Source organism: Staurois parvus, unplaced genomic scaffold, assembly GCF_062004578.1.
Source record: "Staurois parvus isolate SC_StPar_1 unplaced genomic scaffold, SC_StPar_1.0 ptg000217l, whole genome shotgun sequence".
NCBI lineage: Eukaryota > Metazoa > Chordata > Amphibia > Anura > Ranidae > Staurois > Staurois parvus.
The window spans coordinates 7905760-7926626 of NW_028318013.1; the positions used below are offsets into that span (position 1 = coordinate 7905760).

At 40.7% G+C, this 20867-nt stretch overlaps 1 protein-coding gene across 2 annotated transcripts in view; it reads right to left on the reverse strand.

Annotated features, from left to right (window-relative positions):
* LOC149460927 (multidrug resistance-associated protein 1-like) overlaps positions 1–20867 on the reverse strand; it is a 382011-nt gene that overhangs the window by 85259 nt on the left and 275885 nt on the right. Inside the window, exon 20 of one of the 2 annotated variants that reach the window (XM_089679078.1) lies at positions 20663–20689. The exons of the other annotated variant lie outside the window; for it this stretch is intronic. Coding sequence (XP_089535204.1) covers positions 20663–20689 — 27 coding nt within the window. The remainder of the gene's footprint in view (positions 1–20662; positions 20690–20867) is intronic. 2 annotated transcript variants of the gene reach the window in all.

Here is a 20867-nt window from a genome sequence, read left to right on the forward strand (position 1 = left end):
GATGACCAAAGAATTCCTTCCCTGGTGAAGAAAACACACTTCACAACAGTAGGCCAGATCAAAAACACTCTCCAGGAGGTAGGTGTATGTGTGTCAAAGTCAACAATCAAGAGAAGACTTCACCAGAGTGAATACAGAGGGTTCACCACAAGATGTAAACCATTGGTGAGCCTCAAAAACAGGAAGGTCAGATTAGAGTTTGCCAAACGACATCTAAAAAAGCCTTCACAGTTCTGGAACAACATCCTATGGACAGATGAGACCAAGATCAACTTGTACCAGAGTGATGGGAAGAGAAGAGTATGGAGAAGGAAAGGAACTGCTCATGATCCTAAGCATACCACCTCATCAGTGAAGCATGGTGGTGGTAGTGTCATGGCGTGGGCATGTATGGCTGCCAATGGAACTGGTTCTCTTGTATTTATTGATGATGTGACTGCTGACAAAAGCAGCAGGATGAATTCTGAAGTGTTTCGGGCAATATTATCTGCTCATATTCAGCCAAATGCTTCAGAACTCATTGGACGCCGCTTCACAGTGCAGATGGACAATGAACCAAAGCATACAGCAAAAGCAACCAAAGAGTTTTTTAAGGGAAAGAAGTGGAATGTTATGCAATAGCCAAGTCAATCACCTGACCTGAATCCGATTGAGCATGCATTTCACTTGCTGAAGACAAAACTGAAGGGAAAATGCCCCAAGAACAAGCAGGAACTGAAGAAAGTTGCAGTAGAGGCCTAGCAGAGCATCACCAGGGAAGAAACCCAGCGTCTGGTGATGTCTATGCGTTCCAGACTTCAGGATGTAATTGACTGCAAAGGATTTGCAACCAAGTATTAAAAAGTGAAAGTTTGATTTATGATTATTATTCTGTCCCATTACTTTTGGTCCCTTAACAAGTGGGAGACACATTTGCAAACTGTTGTAATTCCTACACCGTTCACCTGATTTGGATGTAAATACCCTCAAATTAAAGCTGACAGTCTGCAGTTAAAGCACATCTTGTTCGTTTCATTTCAAATCCATTGTGGTGGTGTATAGAGCCAAAAATGTTAGAATTGTGTCGATGTCCCAATATTTATGCACCTGACTGTATATTCTTATTATAGCCAAATTTACCACCCTAACTCCTCCCACAGTTTTTACACTACATAGACAAGTAATATACCGAAACGTGCGGATTGTTCCCGATTGGTGTGCTATTACTTTGTGGAACGTTTCCCCGAATGGTTCACGAAATATCACCATTTTTGTGGTGAAATTGGTCCCATAGGAATGAATGGTGCAATGTTCAAAACTAGAGTGGGAGCTGACAAAAGCTAGAGTGTGAGCTGAAAAATCAGGATTTCTAAACTGCCATCACTCCCTCATTTTCAAGCCCACCTACACAAATCTTATATCAAAGCGTTCAGCTATCCCTGGGCCACTAAAAATGTCCACGGCTAAGCCATTGTCCTGATAGTTTTCACAATATGACCATTTGTTTGCAACTCACGCGGTCCATTGACATTCATTGAAACTCCACTCTAGACACCTGAAATTTGAAAGGGAATTTCTAAACTGCGACTGTGCCTTCACTTTTAATATTTCAGAGACATACTATGCATTAAAATGTAGGTCTGGATCTTGTGATTCTCACAATATAAAGCTCTTCACTGTAGGATTTTAGGTTTTAAAACTACAACCGTTTGAAGATGGCAACCGCAACTTTGAGCAGTTTGTTTTTAACTGCTCCTCTGCCCTTGCTGCAGAGTGAGTTGCCATAGGAACCCAGGTGTGTGAGCAGCCAGCAGAGTGACAAAAGCTACTCCGCCCACTCCAGTTGTAGACTACTGGTGGGGGCAAGAACATTTCACACAATTTCCCCAGAAATTATAGATTTTCTAGTTTATTATTATTTCAGGTACTTATACAGCGCCGTCAATTTACACAGCGCTTTACATACATATATTGTACATTCACATCAGTCCCTAACCCTCAAGGGGTGTACAATCTAAAGTCCCTAACTCACATTCATACATACACATACTAGGGCCAATTTAGACAGGAGCCAATTAACCTACCAGCATGTCTTTGGAGTGTGGGAGGAAACCGGAGAACCCGGAGGAAACCCACGCAGTCACAGGGAGAACATGCAAACTCCAGGCAGGTGGTGCCGTGGCTGGGATTCAAACCAACAGCCCTAGTACTGCCAGGCGGAAGTGCTAACCATTTAGCCACTGTGAGTAAGGCCTAATCCACACTGACATTGAAAGCAGGCGTTTGAGGGGCATTTTTAACCCTCATCAAACACCTTTGCAAATGATAATATGGACAGCACATAGTGCTGTTCACATTACCAACACATGAAAAATTAGCATTGCTTCAAAATTAAAAATTAGCATTGCTTCAAAATTAAAGCCAAACGGGCATTAGCAGTGCACATTAATAACATTACAGTTTATTATAGTCGTTTGTGGTGTGGTTTTTTTTGTGGTGTGGTTTGAACGCTTGTAAAATGTTTATAAAACATGTCAAAACCATGCATACGGCGTTCAGAGAGCGTTTTTAATGCTTGTAAAATAGCAGTCTAGAGCCCATACTAAAGCTCATTAATGCCTAACACCCATACTAACGCTACAAGAGTGATTGCGAAGTGTTAGAAATGTAATCAAAGGTGAACAAATCCTAAGAAAGGTATAGGTGCTGCCCACTTGCTTGGGGAACCCATTAGGGGGCACCCTTTCAAAAATTGAAATAGTTAGGGGCTTAGAGGAGCAGATGTTTTGTTTGTTTTATGCTATTGACTTGCTATACAAAGCCACTGTGCACTGAACTGTGTTTGTTTACTGCACTGATGAATGAAAGTGCTGGACAAATGTACTTGGATTTGTGGGGATGAACTTCCCAATCACGTGACATGATGGGTTTTAAAACCTGCTCTCATTGCATCTGCATATATGTGTTACGTAAGCAACAAGTGGTTAACATGGCTGTTCAATGTATAAAATCGAAGTGAACAGCAAGACTGAGCAAAGCAACAAGTTGTTTCCAGATGTGCTAGATATGGAAGAACCCATGGCTGCAGGGACAAGGAACAGAGGTGCTTTACCCTGATTGACAGATAAGATCCTGGGCTGGCATGACTTTGCTTAAACATTTTAAGAAATTGTTGAAACAGGGCTTGGGATGCCCAGAGTGGTGAAAACAGTCTACACTGAGATCTGTGGATCTTTGCCTGTCATGTGCTGGTAATAGGACTGCTAGAACTTACATGCTGTATGATGCTAGTTAAACACTGTGATTTGGAGTGCTTTAGGCATTGTGTGGGACCATTCTATTTATGGAGCAGAATGGTCGCTACAGCCAGAATACCAGGTGGTGCTCCAAAACTCCTATTCTGTGAATTGTAGGAACTCTGTCCCTCACTGGTTATCTTTGGCTCCACTATCGTGGTCCTTCCTGTTCAACTGATTTTCAAAACCCTTTCAAAACAGCCCCCCATGTTGGATCCAGCGTGCTGGGTTCAGTGTGCCCTATATCTCTTTGTGCTCCTCATTTGTCATAATTAGCAAAACTAAAAAAAATATTGTACTTTTCAGAGTTCTACAGAAAGGCCCTTTTCAGGGAACAAGTAATGGGTTAACAATTAACACAATATTTAGATTTTTAACCTGTGGGTATACTGCTGGCTACAGGAAGGCTGGACACAATGCAAAACAAAAAAATGGGCCATCTACCTGTAATAGTTATACCCTTGAGCTTGCCCTCCAGAGGATTTACCTGACCAGGCTATTTTTTGCGATATGGCATGGCATTATTTTAACTGACAATTGCACGGTCATGCAACGCTGTACCCAAATTAAATGTATGTCCTTTCCCCCCCCCCCACAAATAGAGCTTTCTTTGGTGGCATGTGATCGCCTTTGCGGTTTTTATTTTTTGCTCTATAAACAAAGAAAAGACCAACAATATTGAAGAAAAAAAAAAACAAAATTTTTGACTTTTTGCTATAAAACACATCCAGTGAAAAAATTTGAAAAAAATCAAATTTCGTCACAAATTTAGGCCAAAATGTATTCTTCTACATGTCTTTTGCTAAAAAAAAAAAAAAAAAAAAATCCAAATACGTGTAAATTAACTGGTTTACGTGAAAGTTATAGCATCTACAAATGGCGGTATATATACACTGTAATCTTGTTTTCCATATATATACACTAGTAATGGCGGCGACCAGTGAACTGTGGCAGGCATTCTGACACGGGGGGGGGGGGGGGGGGACTGACACTGTACTAATGACACTGAGCAGGAAGGGGTTAACATCTGGGGTGATCAAAGGGTTAACTGTGTGCCATTTTACTATTTTGTCTGTGTGTGCTTTACTGTGTAAGCACATTGCTTTGTATTGCTCTGCTATGCTCTGTTCCTGCCTCCTGTTAACTAGATCCTTATCCTATTCCTGGCCCTACACTTGACCCATCTTACCCACCTTGAAAGTTCTCCTGATCCTGCTATCTATACCTCATTACCATGTACCCCATCTCCATCCCTATTCTAGTCCTCTTCCTAACCCACTGTTCCTTGTACCTTCTGCTTTATCTAATTCACCCCGCTACTTGTACACAGATTAGGTAGTTTGCATTTGTATAAAGTTTGGGTAGTTTACACTTTGTTTATTTGCACAGTTAGTCATTAGACAGTAAGGGAAGGGTAGCTACACTGGTCAGATCCCAGTGCCCTAGGGTCACAACACAGGCTGAATCCAAATATTCAGCATGGCAGGGTCCTGTTACAGTCCCCCAGGCTACACTGAGAATCAGACGCTCTGAAAAAGTGAAAGAAATGAGCACTGGTTCTGCAGTTATGGAAAAAGTTTGATTGAGGAAAAAAAGATTTTAATAAATCAGAAAAAAAAAGAATAGTGGAAGAGGTTGCTTTTCTCAAGGAGAGATGTCAATTATTCAAAAAAACTAGCATAAAACTAAAGCATGGCAGGGGTAGGAGGGTTTCTACCCGGCTAACAGCTATATTTGCTTGTGTTCTAGTGTTTACTCCCCGGTAGGGGAGTAAACACTAGATAATTAACACCGTGTCCCTTAATGAATGAAAAAGGAAGAATTTTTGGACAAGAGCATTAAATGCAGTTTATGAGTACCGTCAAAAGAGAAAATTGTAAGCAGCTAAATCAAATTTTTTAAATACCTGGGAGGTGCATGTGGGAGGCACATACATTTCCGATTTACAAAAACATAATTTTCTGAGCATGAGCAAGTATCCTTCATGGTTGTAAAGTCCATTCTGTGCCATAGTCCACAGCTCAGTGATTCCGGCACAAACCACAGTGTTATATACAGTATGTGCTCATAGTGTTGTGCTGAGCTCATCTTACTGACAAAGTTTACACTGGGATAATTTAAAATATTGCCTAAACCATATAATGATGCTATAATTAAACACACCACTGTATGCATTTTTGCTAGAATAAAAACAAAGGCCTGCATACATTACACGTGAACACAATTCTCTAGTATCAGAAATTACAATTTTAATCTTTCAGGGTATTAAAGGTGGAACACAAAGCAACAAAGCTCTTTACAGATAGATTACCTGTAAGCTACCCCACACCCCCTTGAAGGTACAAAGCCATATGGAAGACTTCAGAATTAAAAAGAGCGGATACTTCTTGCATAGCCTTAAAGAGATATCAGCAAGAACATGTTACTCTGTGCTGCACTTTACATCAGAATATAAGAAAACTAGGCAAAGGTCCAGTAACACTGCTGTTCAGCAGAGCCAGGTGACATCACAACAGTAAGAAAAGGAAATCATGCCCCAGTGACGAGGAAATTGCATAACACGTATTCACTTACTCACAAATATGTAATAACCTTAAATGACTTCAGGTCATAGGAATGTGATTGTAAACTGACTATTAGGACAAGCCAAACCAGCCCACCAATCTCCTTTCAGGAATGTGCTTTCTTAGAAGGTCATCATGTTATTTGCAAGGGGGGTGGGTTGGCCATTCCCTACATTCAAGTCTAGTATATAACAGACAGCAAGGCTGGAAATAATTGTCTTGTCTCAGAGCTACGTTATGCATGTTTCTGTTCCGATTACTGGCCATGTCACATAATGGAGGGACCCATGGTGGAAACAGCATCTTTAGTTAAGTATTTTTGTTAAATGCTTTAGATTATCTTTATCTGTCATTACTTTTATTAAATTTTATACTTTGTATTTGTGTGGTCTCTCTTTGGACATGTTGAATACAACCCCAAAACATAACATCACACATGGTATCACGAGTGAGGTATTCCTTCTGTTTGAACTAGAGATACAATGTTTAATGGCAGGATTATGCTAGATTGTTTCGGTTGTTTGTGCTGGGTTTTTGTATTGTAAGCCATAGTAAATTTAGAAAGCATAGAAAAATGTAACATATTTAGCTGGCTTAATTGAGATGCCTGTAGGTGATCAGGTGCCAGTCCATTCTTGTGTTGGGTGCTCATGACTGGACACCATTGCTCGCAATTTTTGGTTTGATAAATTGGGCGACAGACTGATGTACAAGAGAATGGTTTTATTGTCAGAAAGCTTAAATTTGTAATAGTAAAAGCGTTGAACTCTTGCCTGTAGGCAAATTTCAGAGCAATTAGCCTTTTTAGGTTTGAAAATGATGAGCCGATGCTCAGATTGTGAGTACTGCAGTAAAGTAAGATATGTGTATATGTCCGAATTTAAACATTTGTAGCTAGGTAATGTTGAGGACATGCTATTTCTTTGAAAACATGATGAATGCATGTTGTTTTGTCTCAAGTAAATTTGACAAGGTTACTTGAATTAAGATAGAAAGGTAATGCTAAGCATGGCTGATTTGTAAAATAAGTTTTGCTACACTTGAGGGTCTAAGTAAATATAAGTATGGAATCTAAGGCAAAGGCTATGGCCACATTTTGTGCCTGTGTATGGATGACCCCTCCCTGAAATGTCCTGTGTTTCTGTATAAAAGGGACAGAAAGTTGGCAGCTATACAAACTGCCTGTAGCTCCTGTGTGTGAGAGTCTCTCCCCCCCCCCCGGTGACTGTGAAATGGATGGATAATGTGTTAATTTTTGACCAGCTGTGAAATGCCTAGTACAACATGTGATGTTAACATGTGGGTGTTATGTAAGGCAAAGGAAAATGTGAAATTATTTTGCAGAAATAAAATCCTAGTTGAAATTGTTTTATAATGCAACTCTAGGATTATTTGAAACAAAGATAAGGAAAATGGCTGATTCAGGTTGACACCCTTTAAATTCCTGAACAGAGGCCATAATTATTATATTTAAATGTCTGTCTCCCATTCCAGCCTACTGGGTGTGGAAAAGGAAGGGATGGAATACCACTTAAGCACCACCCACAAATAAAACGGTGTGTGTTTCTTTAATAACAGTCATTTGCACAAATTGCTCAGCAAGTAAAGGTCTACATGACATGTTAAATGTATGACCAAGCTAGGAGTAACAGCTTATGTTAGGCAATGGTAAATGATCACTGGAGATGTATATCTATTTTGTATTGTCCTTATTGTTATACCGTGTAATATTTTAGAATATAACACTAATTATTTTTAAGTTTTTTCATTAACACAGAAAGAACCAGATCTGTTGCTAGAAGTTAAGGAGTTTCCAAGATCTGTATGGGATTGAACAAGAGGTTAAAATAGAAAAATCAATGGATGGTGATGTATGTTTGTGCACAAATGTGATGAATCTGTGAATGTCATCTCAACCATGGTGAACTATTGACAACTTTTGATGGACATCTTTTAACCATTTGCCGCCCACCCTATGGCCGAATGGCGGGCGGCAAATGTCATCAGCGTTCTGGGTGGAACATGTGCAGATTGCGCTCCTGCAGAGTGGCACAATCTGTCACCGGCCGTGTACCTCGGACACGGCCAATGACACATCTGAGTACCGGCCCCGTTGCCGGTACCATGTGACCTGCTGTGACCAATCACAGCAGGTCACATGACAGTTGTATATAATGGATGGCTTCATTCATGCCATCCATTGTATACTACTGCCTAGCTGTGAATGGTCACAGCTAATCACATGCACATGTCATGTGATTAGCTATGGCCAAATCACAGCTAAGCACAAAAAAACCCCAAAAAAACCAAACCCTGAATGAATCGAGGTCATTCAGGTAAATGCTTGCTTATAGCAAAGTAATTCTTTTTACAAAGTAATTGTGTAAAAAAAAAAAAAAAAAATACTGATCACTTCCCCAAAGTAGTACAATGTTACTATGGTAACATTGTACTACTTTGGTCATAGTGAAATATGAAAAAAAAAAATCTTAAAAAAAATATAAATTTTTTTTTCATACTCTCACCAGTCAGTGTCCCTGATCACCGCCATACCAGTTATATGATGACGCTGTACTTCACTGGTGACAATATGTAAAAAACAAAATAGTGAAACTAATTGTTTTAATTTTTTCATTTTCCGAAAAATGATGACAAAAAAAATACAACTTCAAAAAACTCACCATGCCTCTTATAAAGTACGTCGGACTATCTACTTTGCAAAAAGGGGTCATTTGGGGGATATCTGTACTGTTCTGACATTCTTTGACCTCAAGAAATTAGATTGGCTGTCAGTACCTTCAGGATTGATCAATATTCAGATCTATACCATAGTTTGTGAACTCTATAACCTTCCTACAAACTAAAAAATACATCCTAATTTGGGTTATTTTCACCAAAGACATGTAGCAGAATACATCTCGGCCTAAATTTATGAAGAACAATTATTTATTTGCAAACTTTTATAACAGAAACAAAGAAAAACTTTTTTTTTTCCAAAATTTTTGGTCTTTTTTTGTTATTTAGCAAAAAATAAAACCTCAGTGGTGATTAAATACCACCAAAAGAAAGCTCTAGTTGTGTGAAGAAAATTATAAAAAATTTTAGTTTGGGTACAGTGTTGTATGACCGTGCAATTGTCATTCAACGCGTGAGAGCGCTGAAACCTGAAAACTGGCCTGGGCAGGAAGGTGTAAAATTGCCAGGTATTGAATTGGTTAACCACTTGCCTACCAGGCACTTTTACCCCCTTCCTGCCCAGGCCAATTTTCACCTTTCAGCGCTGTTGTACTTTAAATGACAATTGCATGGTCATGGAACTCTGTACCCATATGAAATTTTTATAATTTTTTTCAAACAAATAGGGATTTCTTTTGGTGATATTTAACCAACACTGGGTTTTTTATTTTTTTGCGCTACAAATGAAAAAAGACCGAAAATAAATGAGTTTATTTGTTTCTGTTATAACATTTTGCAAATAATCACAAATTTGGGCCAACATGTATTCTGTTACATGTCTTCAGTGAAAATAACCCAATTAAGTGTTTATTATTTAGTTGGTAGGAAAGTTACAGAGTCCACAAACTATGGTATATATCTAAAAATTGATAAATCCTGATGTACTGACGGCTGATCTCATTTCTTGAGGCCTAAAAATGCCAGAACAGTAGAAATACCCCTAAAATGACTGTTTTGGGGAAAGTACACCAGTCTGAGGTATTTAGTAAGAAAAATGGCAAATTTTTTTAAGTTGTCATTTTTTGTCATAATTTCGTAGAAAATGAAAAAACATTTTTTTTTTACATACTGTCACCATGCACAAAGTCACAATGCAGTACAGCGTCATCATATAACTGGTGCAGTGGTCATCAGGGACACAGACTTGCGACAGTACGTATTTAAAAAAAAAATTATTTTTAACTTTTCAATTCCTATGACCAGAGCAATACAATGTTACCATAATAACATTGCAATACCTCTGGACAAGTGATTTAGATTTTTTTTTCTTACACTTTACGATTGCTTATACCAATGAATTTAATTGGTATAAGCAAGCATTTTTATTGAATGAAACTGATTCATTCAGTAGTTTTTGTTGTGATCAGCTTTGATTGGGCATAGCTGATCACATTGGCCCAGTCTGTACATGTGATCTCTGTGACAAATCACAACTCATGGCATAGCTGTAAGCAATGAATGGCATGAAAGGAAGCCATTCATTGTTTACAACTGCCATGTGATCTGCTGTGATTGGTCACACGATCACATGACACTGTCGTCAGGCCGGTGTAGTGATTTGCCATTGGCCGTGTCCCGTGGACACAGCCAGTGACAGATCGCACTGAAGCATGACCATTGGGGCACGAGCGAGGTGCGATTCTGCGAGGGCGACATAGGACGTCCTCCCAGGATAATAGGGTTCCTGCTTGGCCAGCCAACAGGCCGGGCGGGAATGAGTTAATGAAAGTCCATGTGGTGATAATTTATTAATAACTGATATGAACTCATTAAATATGAGTAACAGAGTGCACTCACTAATCAACAATATAATGGCTATGTGTTGTGTATAATATGCATTTTGTTGCTAACCATTTATTTCTAGGAAGGACATTTTTTGATGCCTTACTAAGACCTTTTAGTTTGTTTAGTTCCTAGGTAATACTAAATGGCATCAATATATGGTTGATTGAGCAGAATTAAAGACGACGATCACAGCTTGGACAATTTGCACCATTTTATTTTTGTTTTTATGTTTCTGTGAAATATATATGACTGTAATAAAAGTTTCTGTCAGAGCCAGTTGTAAACAGAGCAGCTAATAATATTGATGCTACATGATGGCTATTTAAGTTTTTTTTCTCTAAGTTGAATGCGAAACAATAGAGAAAACAATACGAAATTTATATCCTTTTTTCACACAAATAGAGCTTTCTTTTGGTGGTGTTTTATCACCTGTGCGCTTTTTATTTTTTGCGCTATAAACAAAAAAAATGAAATTTAAAAAAAAAAAACGATATTTTCTACTTTCAGCTATAAAAAATATATCGTAAACTCAAAGTTAGTCATAAATTTAAGCCAAAATGTATTCTGCTACATGTTTTTGGTAAAAAAAAATCCCGATAAGTGTATATTGATTGCTTTGTGCGAAAGTTATAGTGTCTACAAACTATGGTATAGATACTGTAATTTATCCCATTTTTTGCTATACTGCACTACACTAGTTTAACTGACAATTGCTCGGTCATGCAAAGCTGCACCCAAACAAAATTTATGTCCTTTCTTTCACACAAATAGAGCTTTCTTTTGGTGGTGTTTGATCACCTGCGCACTTTTTATTTTTTTGCGCTATAAACAAAAAAAACCCCCAAAATTTTGAAAAAAAAAAAAATATTTTTTCATTTCCGTCATAAAAAATATCCAAAAATCTCAAATTTCGTCATAAATTTAAGCCAAAATGTATTCTGCTACATGTTTTTGGTAAAAAAAATCCCAATAAGTGTATATTGATTGCTTTGTGCGAAAGTTATAGTGTCTACAAACTATGGTATAGATAATTTGAAATTTACACAGCTTTTACTTTCTGACTGCCCATCACATTTCTTGAGGTGCTAAAATAACAGGATATAACAAACACCCCCAAATGACCCCTTTTCGGAAAGTAGACACCCTAAGCTACCATGTTTCCCCAAAAATAAGACATCCTCCGAAAATAAGACCTACTTACAGGTTTCCTTCTGGGTGAAATATAACGCATCCCCCCGAAAATAAGGCCCCCTAGGCTCTGTCTCGTAATGAAAATTAATTTACCGTAAACTGGTTGCTAGGGCCGCCCCGATTGGCGTCTAGCAACCAGTGACGTCACTGCTGTGTGGAGGCGGAGCGGAGGTTGGAGTGAACGGGAGAGAGATGCGTGTAGAAGAACAGGAGGATCAGAGCGGACGCGACGCGGCGAAGGTGGTGAGTGCTGGTCTGTCTCTGGTGACACCACCCTCATGATGACTGAAGTTTCTCAGTCAGTGTCAGACCCTGCTCCAGCCCAGGTCCAGGCCCCAGCCAGCCCAGTGACAGTCCCCAGGCAGGTCCCAGGGGGGAAATGTCTGATAAAGGGGTGGGGGGGATGTCTGGTGAAGGTGTTCAGTGGCACAGGGGTGGGGGGAGGGGGATCACTTAAAATGACACAGGAGGATCAGAGGGGGCAATTAAAATGACACAGGAGGATCAGAGGGGACAATCAAAATGACACAGGAGGATTAGAGGGGACAATCAAAATGACACACAATGACAAAATAAGACATCCCCTGAAAATAAGACCTAGCGCATCTTTGGGAGCAAAAATTAATATAAGACACTGTCTTATTTTCGGGGAAACAGGGTATCAGCTGAGATGCATATTGTGTCCATGGAAGATTTATGTTTTTTCCACAAGTTTCTGGAAAATTACAAAAACTTGTTTTTTTTTTTTTTTTTTTTTTACACAAAATTGTCAAATTATTTATTTCTCGCACAAGCCATGGGTATATGTGGAATTACACCCCAAAATACATTCTGCTACTTCTACTGAGTATGAGGATACCACACGTGTGAGACTTTTTGGGAGCCTAGCCACATACAGGAGCATGAAATCCAATGACCACTTTGAGAGCCTGAAGGTACGTAACTTCTTCATTTCACTTCCTCACTACCTATCACAATTTTGAAGGCCCTGACATGCCAGGATAGTACCCCCCAAATGACCCCTTTTTGGAAAGTAGACACTCCAAGGAATTTAAAAAGAGGCATGGTAAGTATTTTGCAGATCTCATTTTTTCTCACAAGGTTTTGAAATATAGAAAAAGAAAAGAAATAATGTTTTTTTTTCCTTTCTTCATTTTCCAAAAACTTGTGGCAACAAACGAGTTCTGAAAAATACTCACCATGCTTCTTATCAAATTCCTTGGGGTGTCCACTTTCCAAAAATTGGTCATGGGGGGGGGGGGGGGGTTGGTGCTATTCTGGCATTCCAGGGCCTCCGAAACTGTGATAGGTAGTCAGGATGTGTAATGAGGAAATAAATTCCTTTAAAAGCCTAAAGGTGCTTATTGGATTTTGGGGTCCTGTACTTGGCTAGACTGCCAAAATGTCTCTCACATGTGGTACCCCCATACTCGGGAGAAGTAGCAGAATGTATTTTGGGGAGTAATTCCACATATACATATGGCTTGTGTGAGCAATAAATTATTTAAATGACAATTTTGTGTAATTTGTTTTTTTTTGTCATTTTCCAAAAACTTGTGATAAAATAAATAAATTCTTCTATTGATTCAACATGCCTCTCAGCAAATAGTTTGGGGTGTCTACTTTCCAAAAAGGGGTCATTTTGGGGGGTGGGGGCAGCCCAGCATTAGAAGTTTATGCCACACATCACTCACTCTTCTAACCAGCTGAAGACCAAGCCTTTTCTGACACTTTTTGTTTACATTAAAAAAATCTGTATTTTTGCTAGGAAATTACAGTGAACCCCCAAACATTATATTTTTTTTTTAGAGCAGACACCCTAGTAAATAAAATGGTGGGTGCTGCAATTTTTTATCTCACATATTACTTACACAGCGATTTTTCAAACGCAATTGTTTTGAAAAATATACACTTTTTTAAATTTTAATGCACAAAAACACAATATATTGGCCAATTATTTGGTATATAAAAGATGATGCTATGCTGAGTAAATAGATACCAAACATGACATGCTTTAAAATTGCGCATGCCCTCTGTAATGGCGACAAACTGCATACATTTTTAATATCTATAGGCAACGCTTTAAAAGCCTTTACAAGCTACCATTTTAATTTACAGAGGCGGTCTAGAGCTATAATTACTAACCTTGATCTGACGTTCGTGGCGATACCTCACATGCATGATACAATCGCTGTTTCCATACTGGCACAGGGTCAATGCTCACAACTGCAAGTGCGCGCGTGCACTTTTTTTTTTTCTGATTTAACCTATTTTACACTGTCCCTTTAATTTTTTTTTTTTATCACTTTTAATGCTATCTCGGGGGGGCATTTTCTCCCGCTGCTTGTAAAAGCAATCCTGCAGCTAATTAGCCACTAGGAATGCTTTTAAATGAAAGCCCATCGCTGGATGAAAAAAATGATACCAGGACGATGCCTGCAGCTGCAGGCATCACCCTGGTATAACCATACAAAGTCCAGTAATGTACCAGTAAGTCGCTGGTCCTTGTTGGGTGTATATGTTATGTTCTTTTTATCTTTATGCAGCCTGTGGGCTGAATGAAAAAAAAAAAAAGAAGAAATCTCTGCCAGAAAAAGTGTGTGGTATGCCCACCATTAGAATACCTCCCTGCATCCACCCACTTCTAATGGTGGGCACACATGAAATGTGCCAACAAATATAAAATATATATACCGAAGCATAGGGGCCATCCACCCACTGGCCACCCCAGGCCCCCATGCTCAGCATATATGCTCTTTTTTTTTTTAAAACTGTGGATGAAAAATCTCATCCGATAGCACTGCACACACCTACTTATGTCTATTCTGAAAGCAAGACCCTATTGCTGTCAGAATAAACAAGTCGGTGCTCAATAAAACAACTTTATAATTGAAATATCGCTGCAAGGAAAAGTGTGTGGTGGTATGCCCACCATTAGAAAACCTCCCTTCATCCACCCACTTCTAATGGTGGGCACACATGAAATGTGCCACCCCTGGCCCCCATGCTTTGGCATATATGCTCTTTTTTTTAACTGCGGATGAAAAATCTCATCCAACAGCGCTGACCACACTGATTTATGTATATTCTGAGAGCAAGTTCCTGTTGCTGTCAGACTAAACAGGTCAGTGCTGCAGCTGAAAGTATTCCTGCAAATAGAAATGGTTAACAATAAAAAAGTAAAAGTAGAACAATCACAAAAATGACAACAAAAAACTATTTTTGGTTTTTACATTTTTTTATTTTTTGGGGGGATTTGTACTTTTAATTTTTTTTTTTAAACATTTTTAAAACAGATGGTAGGGTCTCTCCAAATGCGATAGCCAGTCTCCTGACTAACATCTTTCGAGACCCTGTGTAAATGTGCCCTGAACTGTGCCGTGCTGTACCCTATACTAATAGTCCACTAGTGTATGGTAGAGGCGGAAGCAGGGCTTGACGCAGAGGCCAGGACAGTAGGGTCAACAAAAGCGGCTGTCACGCCTAATTCCACGTTTGCTACAGACACATCTTTTTTGGGGTCTTCTTTGGGTTGGGGTACCAGGAATGGTATCGGGAAAATGTCTCTCATGCAGACGGCTAACTGCATCTGGGATGGGGGTTTGGGGCGCAGCACCTTCTGGATACAAAAGGGCCCTGATGATCTCTAACTGGAATTTTAGGTAGGATTCACTATGTCCAGTTGCTTTGTAGAGAACAAAAGTGTTATATAAAGTCAATTGAAATATATAAACAGACACTTTCTTGTACCAGCATCTGGCTTTTCGGGAAACTAAGTACGGCTTCATCATCTGGTCGTTGAAGTCCACCCCTCCCATGTTAGGTTATAATCGTGGACACAGAGGGGCTTCTCAACAACACCAGCTACCATGGCAATTTGGATGGTCGTATCTGCGTGAATGGAAGACAGGAGGTAAACATCCCGTTTGTCCTTCCACTTCACTGCGAGTAATTCTTCGATTCTCAAGCAGGCTTTTTCCCCCTTTCTAAGACGGGTATTTACAAGCCGTTGGGGGAAGCCCCGGCGATTAGATCGCACAATGCCACATGCGCAAATTCCAAAATTTAACAAATGTCTAAATAGTGGCACGCTTGAATAAAAATTGTCCACGTATAAGTGGTACCCCAAATGGAAAAGGATGACACCAAGACCCAAACTATCTTGCCACTGCTCCCCATGTAGTCTGGGCATCCGGGGGGCTCCACGTGACTATCTTTTCCCTCATAAATCCGAAACTTATATGTATAGCCTGTTGCCCTCTCACAGGTCTTATACATCTTGACCCCATATCTGGCACGCTTGCTGGGGAGAAATTGTTTGATTACAAGGTGGCCAGAAAATTGAATGAGGGACTCATCGATGCAGATGTTTTGCTGGGGAGTATATACATTTGCAAATTTTTGATTAAAGTGATTTACGAGGGGCCGAATTTTGTGGAGCCGGTGAAATTCAGGGTCACCAAGAGGACGACTGAGTGTGTTGTCGTTGAAGTGCATAAAACGCATTATTGTCTCATATCTATGCCTGGCCATGGCAGCAGAGAACACGGACATATGAGCAAGCGGGTCTGTGGACCAATACAACCGCAATTGATTTTGTTTTTATTAATGCCCATGTTGAGCGTTAGGCCCGCAAAAACTTTAAATTCGGAAACCGTAATGGGTTTCCATGCAAATGGTCTGGCAAGGTTTGAATTTGGGTTAGCGGCAATAAATTGTCGTACATATAAATTGCTTTGATCCACAATCAATGCATAAAGATCATCTGTGAAAAACAGCTCAAAAAAATCAAGGGGAGTATTTAAATTTGCTGTTTCCACCTGAATTCAAGGTTGGGCAGTGAATGGGGGAAGTAAGAGTGCTTCAGAATTTGTGGGCTGCCAATCGGGATTTGCAAGCACATCCGGAAGGATACTAGGGGCTCTACGGGCCTGTCTGCAAATTCTTGGTGGCTGCGGGACACTACTTGTGCTCGCCACCGCACCAGCTTGTACTGCACGTATGGGACTCACCACGTCACCAAGTGATACTGCAGTGCTGGTATGTATCAGACCAGGATGGACTAGGCCGCTGATGCTCGACAGCTCACCAAAAGGTAATGCGGCACTATTACTGACACTCTGCTGCATATGAGAGTCATCATGCGTTTGTACCACCTCAGCAACCTGGGAATGGGGTCGGGTACACCTGATCTTAGCAGGGACCTCTTCTCCGTCGTCTGAGCTATCTGTCAGGGTGCCGCTGCTGTCTACAGGTTTGTATCCTGAGCCTGATTCTGTCAGGGAGTCTTCCCCTTCGCTCTCACCTGACATGCTCAGAATCCTGTAGGCCTCTTCACTAGAGTACCTTTGGTTGGACATTTTGGCCACTAAATTTACAGGTACCTAGTGCGACTCACGGGAAAAAGAGCACCTGGCTGTCAGGGACTGCTTGAACCGCTACAAAAAATTTACAGACAAGTGCTAACAGAGATCAGGTCTGATTCTGTAAACACTGCGGTTTTGTGTGTAATGTATCAAATTACAGTTATCTACCGACACTGCACTTGCTGGGGGAGAAGGGGGGCGTAGGGGCTAAACGCAGGTGCTGGCAGGTGTTGGGGCTGATCCCGCTAATGCTGCGTTTTTGGGGATACTATAGTAATGTGAACGCTGGTATAGCACTGATCTGATCAAAGATATTGATCCAATCAGACACTATACTAGCAATGGAGGTTTAGTGTGCAAGTGAGTGTGTTCTTGGCAATCAAGGGGTCACATGTGATTACTTGTGTACTAGCGGCAATCTGACGCTATCTGGGAGGGGCGCTAACTGACGCTAACACTATCGGAAGTCCCCAGTGACACTAATACAGTGATCAGTAAAAATCTGTTCACTGTAATCAATGACACTGGTGACAGGGCAGTGAAGGGGTTACCTGGGGGGGGGGCGATCAAGGGGTTAAGTGGGATTACTGGTGTACTAGCGGGCAAAATGGTGCTATCTGGGAGGGGCGCTAACACTATTGGAAGTCGCCAGGGACACTGATACAGTGATCAGTAAAAATCTGTTCACTGATCAATGACACTGGTGACAGGGCAGTGAAAGGGTTAACTGGGGGGGGGGGGCGATTAGGGGGTTAAATGTGTCCTAGGTGTGTTCTAAGTGTAGTGCTTTGTACTCACAATTCTCTCTTCTTCTCTGTCTGGAACGGAATGTGCTGAGGCAGAGAAGAATGACATCATATCCTGTCCTGTGTAACTGTCAACACAGGACGGGATAGGACCGGGACTGATCATCCGATTTCAGCCGGACATCACTGGCTGAAACCGAATGATTGATCCCTTGGGGATCAAATGGTGACACCCGCGGGTTGGCGGGCACGCGCCCCCTGCCCGCGAAAACCTCAGGAGCGTGGAACACGTTTAAAAACGTGGTTTTGGGGTGTACCTTCTGCCTTGTTGAAGTTAGAGCACTGTTTTTCTTTTATTATTATGTTTTTTATCTTATCGGTGCAATTGATAGCCCCTGTGGGGGCATGTTTTGTCGCCTCTGTTTTATACTGATTAAAACTAATAAAAACTATTGAAATACAAAAATGTGGTTTTGCGCAGCCGTGCCGCCCTGCAAAGTTTTAATGCAGTGGCTGGTCTTCAAGTGGTTAAGCTAGATTGTACTTGTACATGTACTTTGCCAGTGGTTCTGCCTTACAGTTCCACTACGATGATTATGGCAGAATATAGCAGAGTGAAAAATAGAATCCACAGGATGTGCACAGCACAGGGAGATAAAGGGTGATACCGTGTTTCCTCGAAAATAAGACATACCCATAAAATAAGCCGTAGCAGGATTTCTAAGCATTTGCGCAATATAAGCCAGACCCCGAAAATAAGACATAGTGATAGGCGTGGCTATGCAGCGTACCGGCGCGGAGCGGTAAAGAAGACGGGCAGCCCTTCTCATCTGCCACATCGTGACAGCTGCTATCTCGGAGGTGACCGGAGAGGTACGGGCAGCCCCATCAACAAGGTCGGCTCCCCCTGTCAGGTCCCGGTCGTTCTGTGCATGCTGCAAGCTAAGGCATAGAGAGAGACATAGAAAGTGAAAGTAAAAGTCTCCTCAGTGAAGTGAGGTGCAGGACGCTCTGCTTTCTGTATCGTGTCTCCTCAGGGGGAAGAAGTAAAGCTGTGCCTGCTGTTTCATTCAGCACTGTGGGTCTTTCTCCCCTAGCACCAACCAGCAACAGTCTGTGGGTCTATCTCACCCCCCACAAACACCAGTAAAGCTGCTGCTCCCCAGCACTGACCAGCAACAGTCTGTGGGTCTCTCTCATGCCACACAAACACCAGGGGATAGGGGAAAAGCTTCAGCAAGCAGTCTGCTACTGAGCCCAGAGAGATCATCCCAGCTCCACTGTGCAGATTGGACCCAGTTCTCACTGGATCCCTTATAAATGAGCCAGCCCTTACACATCAGCTTTGCTGGCCTATCTCTGCTTTTCTTGAGTATCTGTACCACCAGACAAGATGAGTGCAAAAAGAAATTTTTTCTGTTGAGTACAAGAAAGGAATTGTGGAGGACTCCCAGAGCAAGAATCTTACGGCTTTCTGCAAAGAGAAGAAGTTGGATATCCGAATGGTCCAAAAATGGCGGGCAGAATACGATAACCTCAGTGTACAGGTGGACAGAGGAAAAGCTAAGAAGCGCAAGTGTGGTTCAGGTTGGCAACCTTTATTTCCTGAGCTGGAAGACCTGATCAGTGAATGGATTGCTGACAGGAGAGCAAAGGCTTTGGTTGTGTGCAGAGCTGATATTCAAGCATTTGCCCTTGCAATGGCACCACAATTCAAAATATCCCCAGAATTCAAAGCATCACAACACTGGCTGGATGGCTTCCTTCAGCTATATGAACTGTCTCTCAGACAATCAACAACACTGTTTAAGTTGGAAGATGCTGAAGTTATTAGGTTATAAATGCAGATTGTTGTACCATACTTAACAAAAATAAGACATCCCCTGAAAATAAGCCATAGTGTGTCTTCTTGAGAAAAAATAAATATAAGACAGTGTCTTATTTTCGGGGAAACACGGTACTACAATAAAAGTTTAACTTGGGTTTTACATACAAGAACTACTGCTTTGAAGTACATTTTACTACAAGAATGACAGCTTGAATGTAAGCTAATTATACCATTTTGGTTTAATGCAATGGATGCAAATGTTAAAATAAGGTGCTCTAAATATTGTTATATCTGACACTCGGCAATCCTTTGGCCACTATGTTTGATACATTTGATTGAGTTTTTCATACATTTGCTTGGTAAATCATAATGAAATAGGTTCCCTCCCTGCCGGATTGCTGTGTGGGACTGGCATGTAGAGTATAGGGACACAAATGCATGCGTAATTTTGTACACACATACTGGGGTCAGGGTAGACAAGAGTCAGTTAGGCTGCTAGAATATCTATAGAGTGTAGGAGGAGACCGGAGTACACAGAGGAAACACATATATTTGAAGTTGGGCCTATAGTTTAAGTAGATACAGAGTAGTGTACAGTTCCGGTGGTAGATTGGTGGTGTTCTACAACAATATTTCATCCTTAACGAGAAAAAAACTGAGATTTTCTTTTAGCATTACGTCAGGTCCCTAAGGATCATTGATTTACCTGTTCAGAAATGTATAATAGGCTATATGGGCATTGTTGTTTGTTATGAAATGCTAGACTGACAGTCTTGGTAACACCTTGACATCAACCAGAAGCATGTTGGAGAAAGGAGACAAATGCTTTTGACAGCAGCGTCAGTAAAAACTTTGCCACTTACCAGCAGCTGAACTGTTTGTGCAAGATCAACCTGTTATGATGAACAAGTACCTGAACTGTTTTATCTGTTCGGATGGTCAAGTACCTGAACTGTCTGTACAAATAAGCAAAAGTTCCATCTACCATGGTGCTTATGTGCCTGTATGTTTATGGCTTGAACTGTAATATTTACACTCTGAGAAAAATGAGTGCAACTGCAGTTGCCTTTAATAAATTCACCCCCATGCATTCTTTCAACACTATAAAACATTTCTACTTTAACTGTAATACACATGCACAAAACAGACACCAGCATGCTCCAAGACAAACCTTCTTCCTCTTCCACTTCTGTATGCTCTGCATACATGGTAGCATAAGGTAAAAAAGATATGCATAGTTAGGAAAATTGCAGTTTTATTGCACAATCTGGTCTCTGTAGACCAAATAACAATACATTTTGCATTTTACACAAAAAAAAGTAACACATTTTTTCTCCTGGAATGTCCTGGCAAAATAAACCAACTATAGTGTCTTA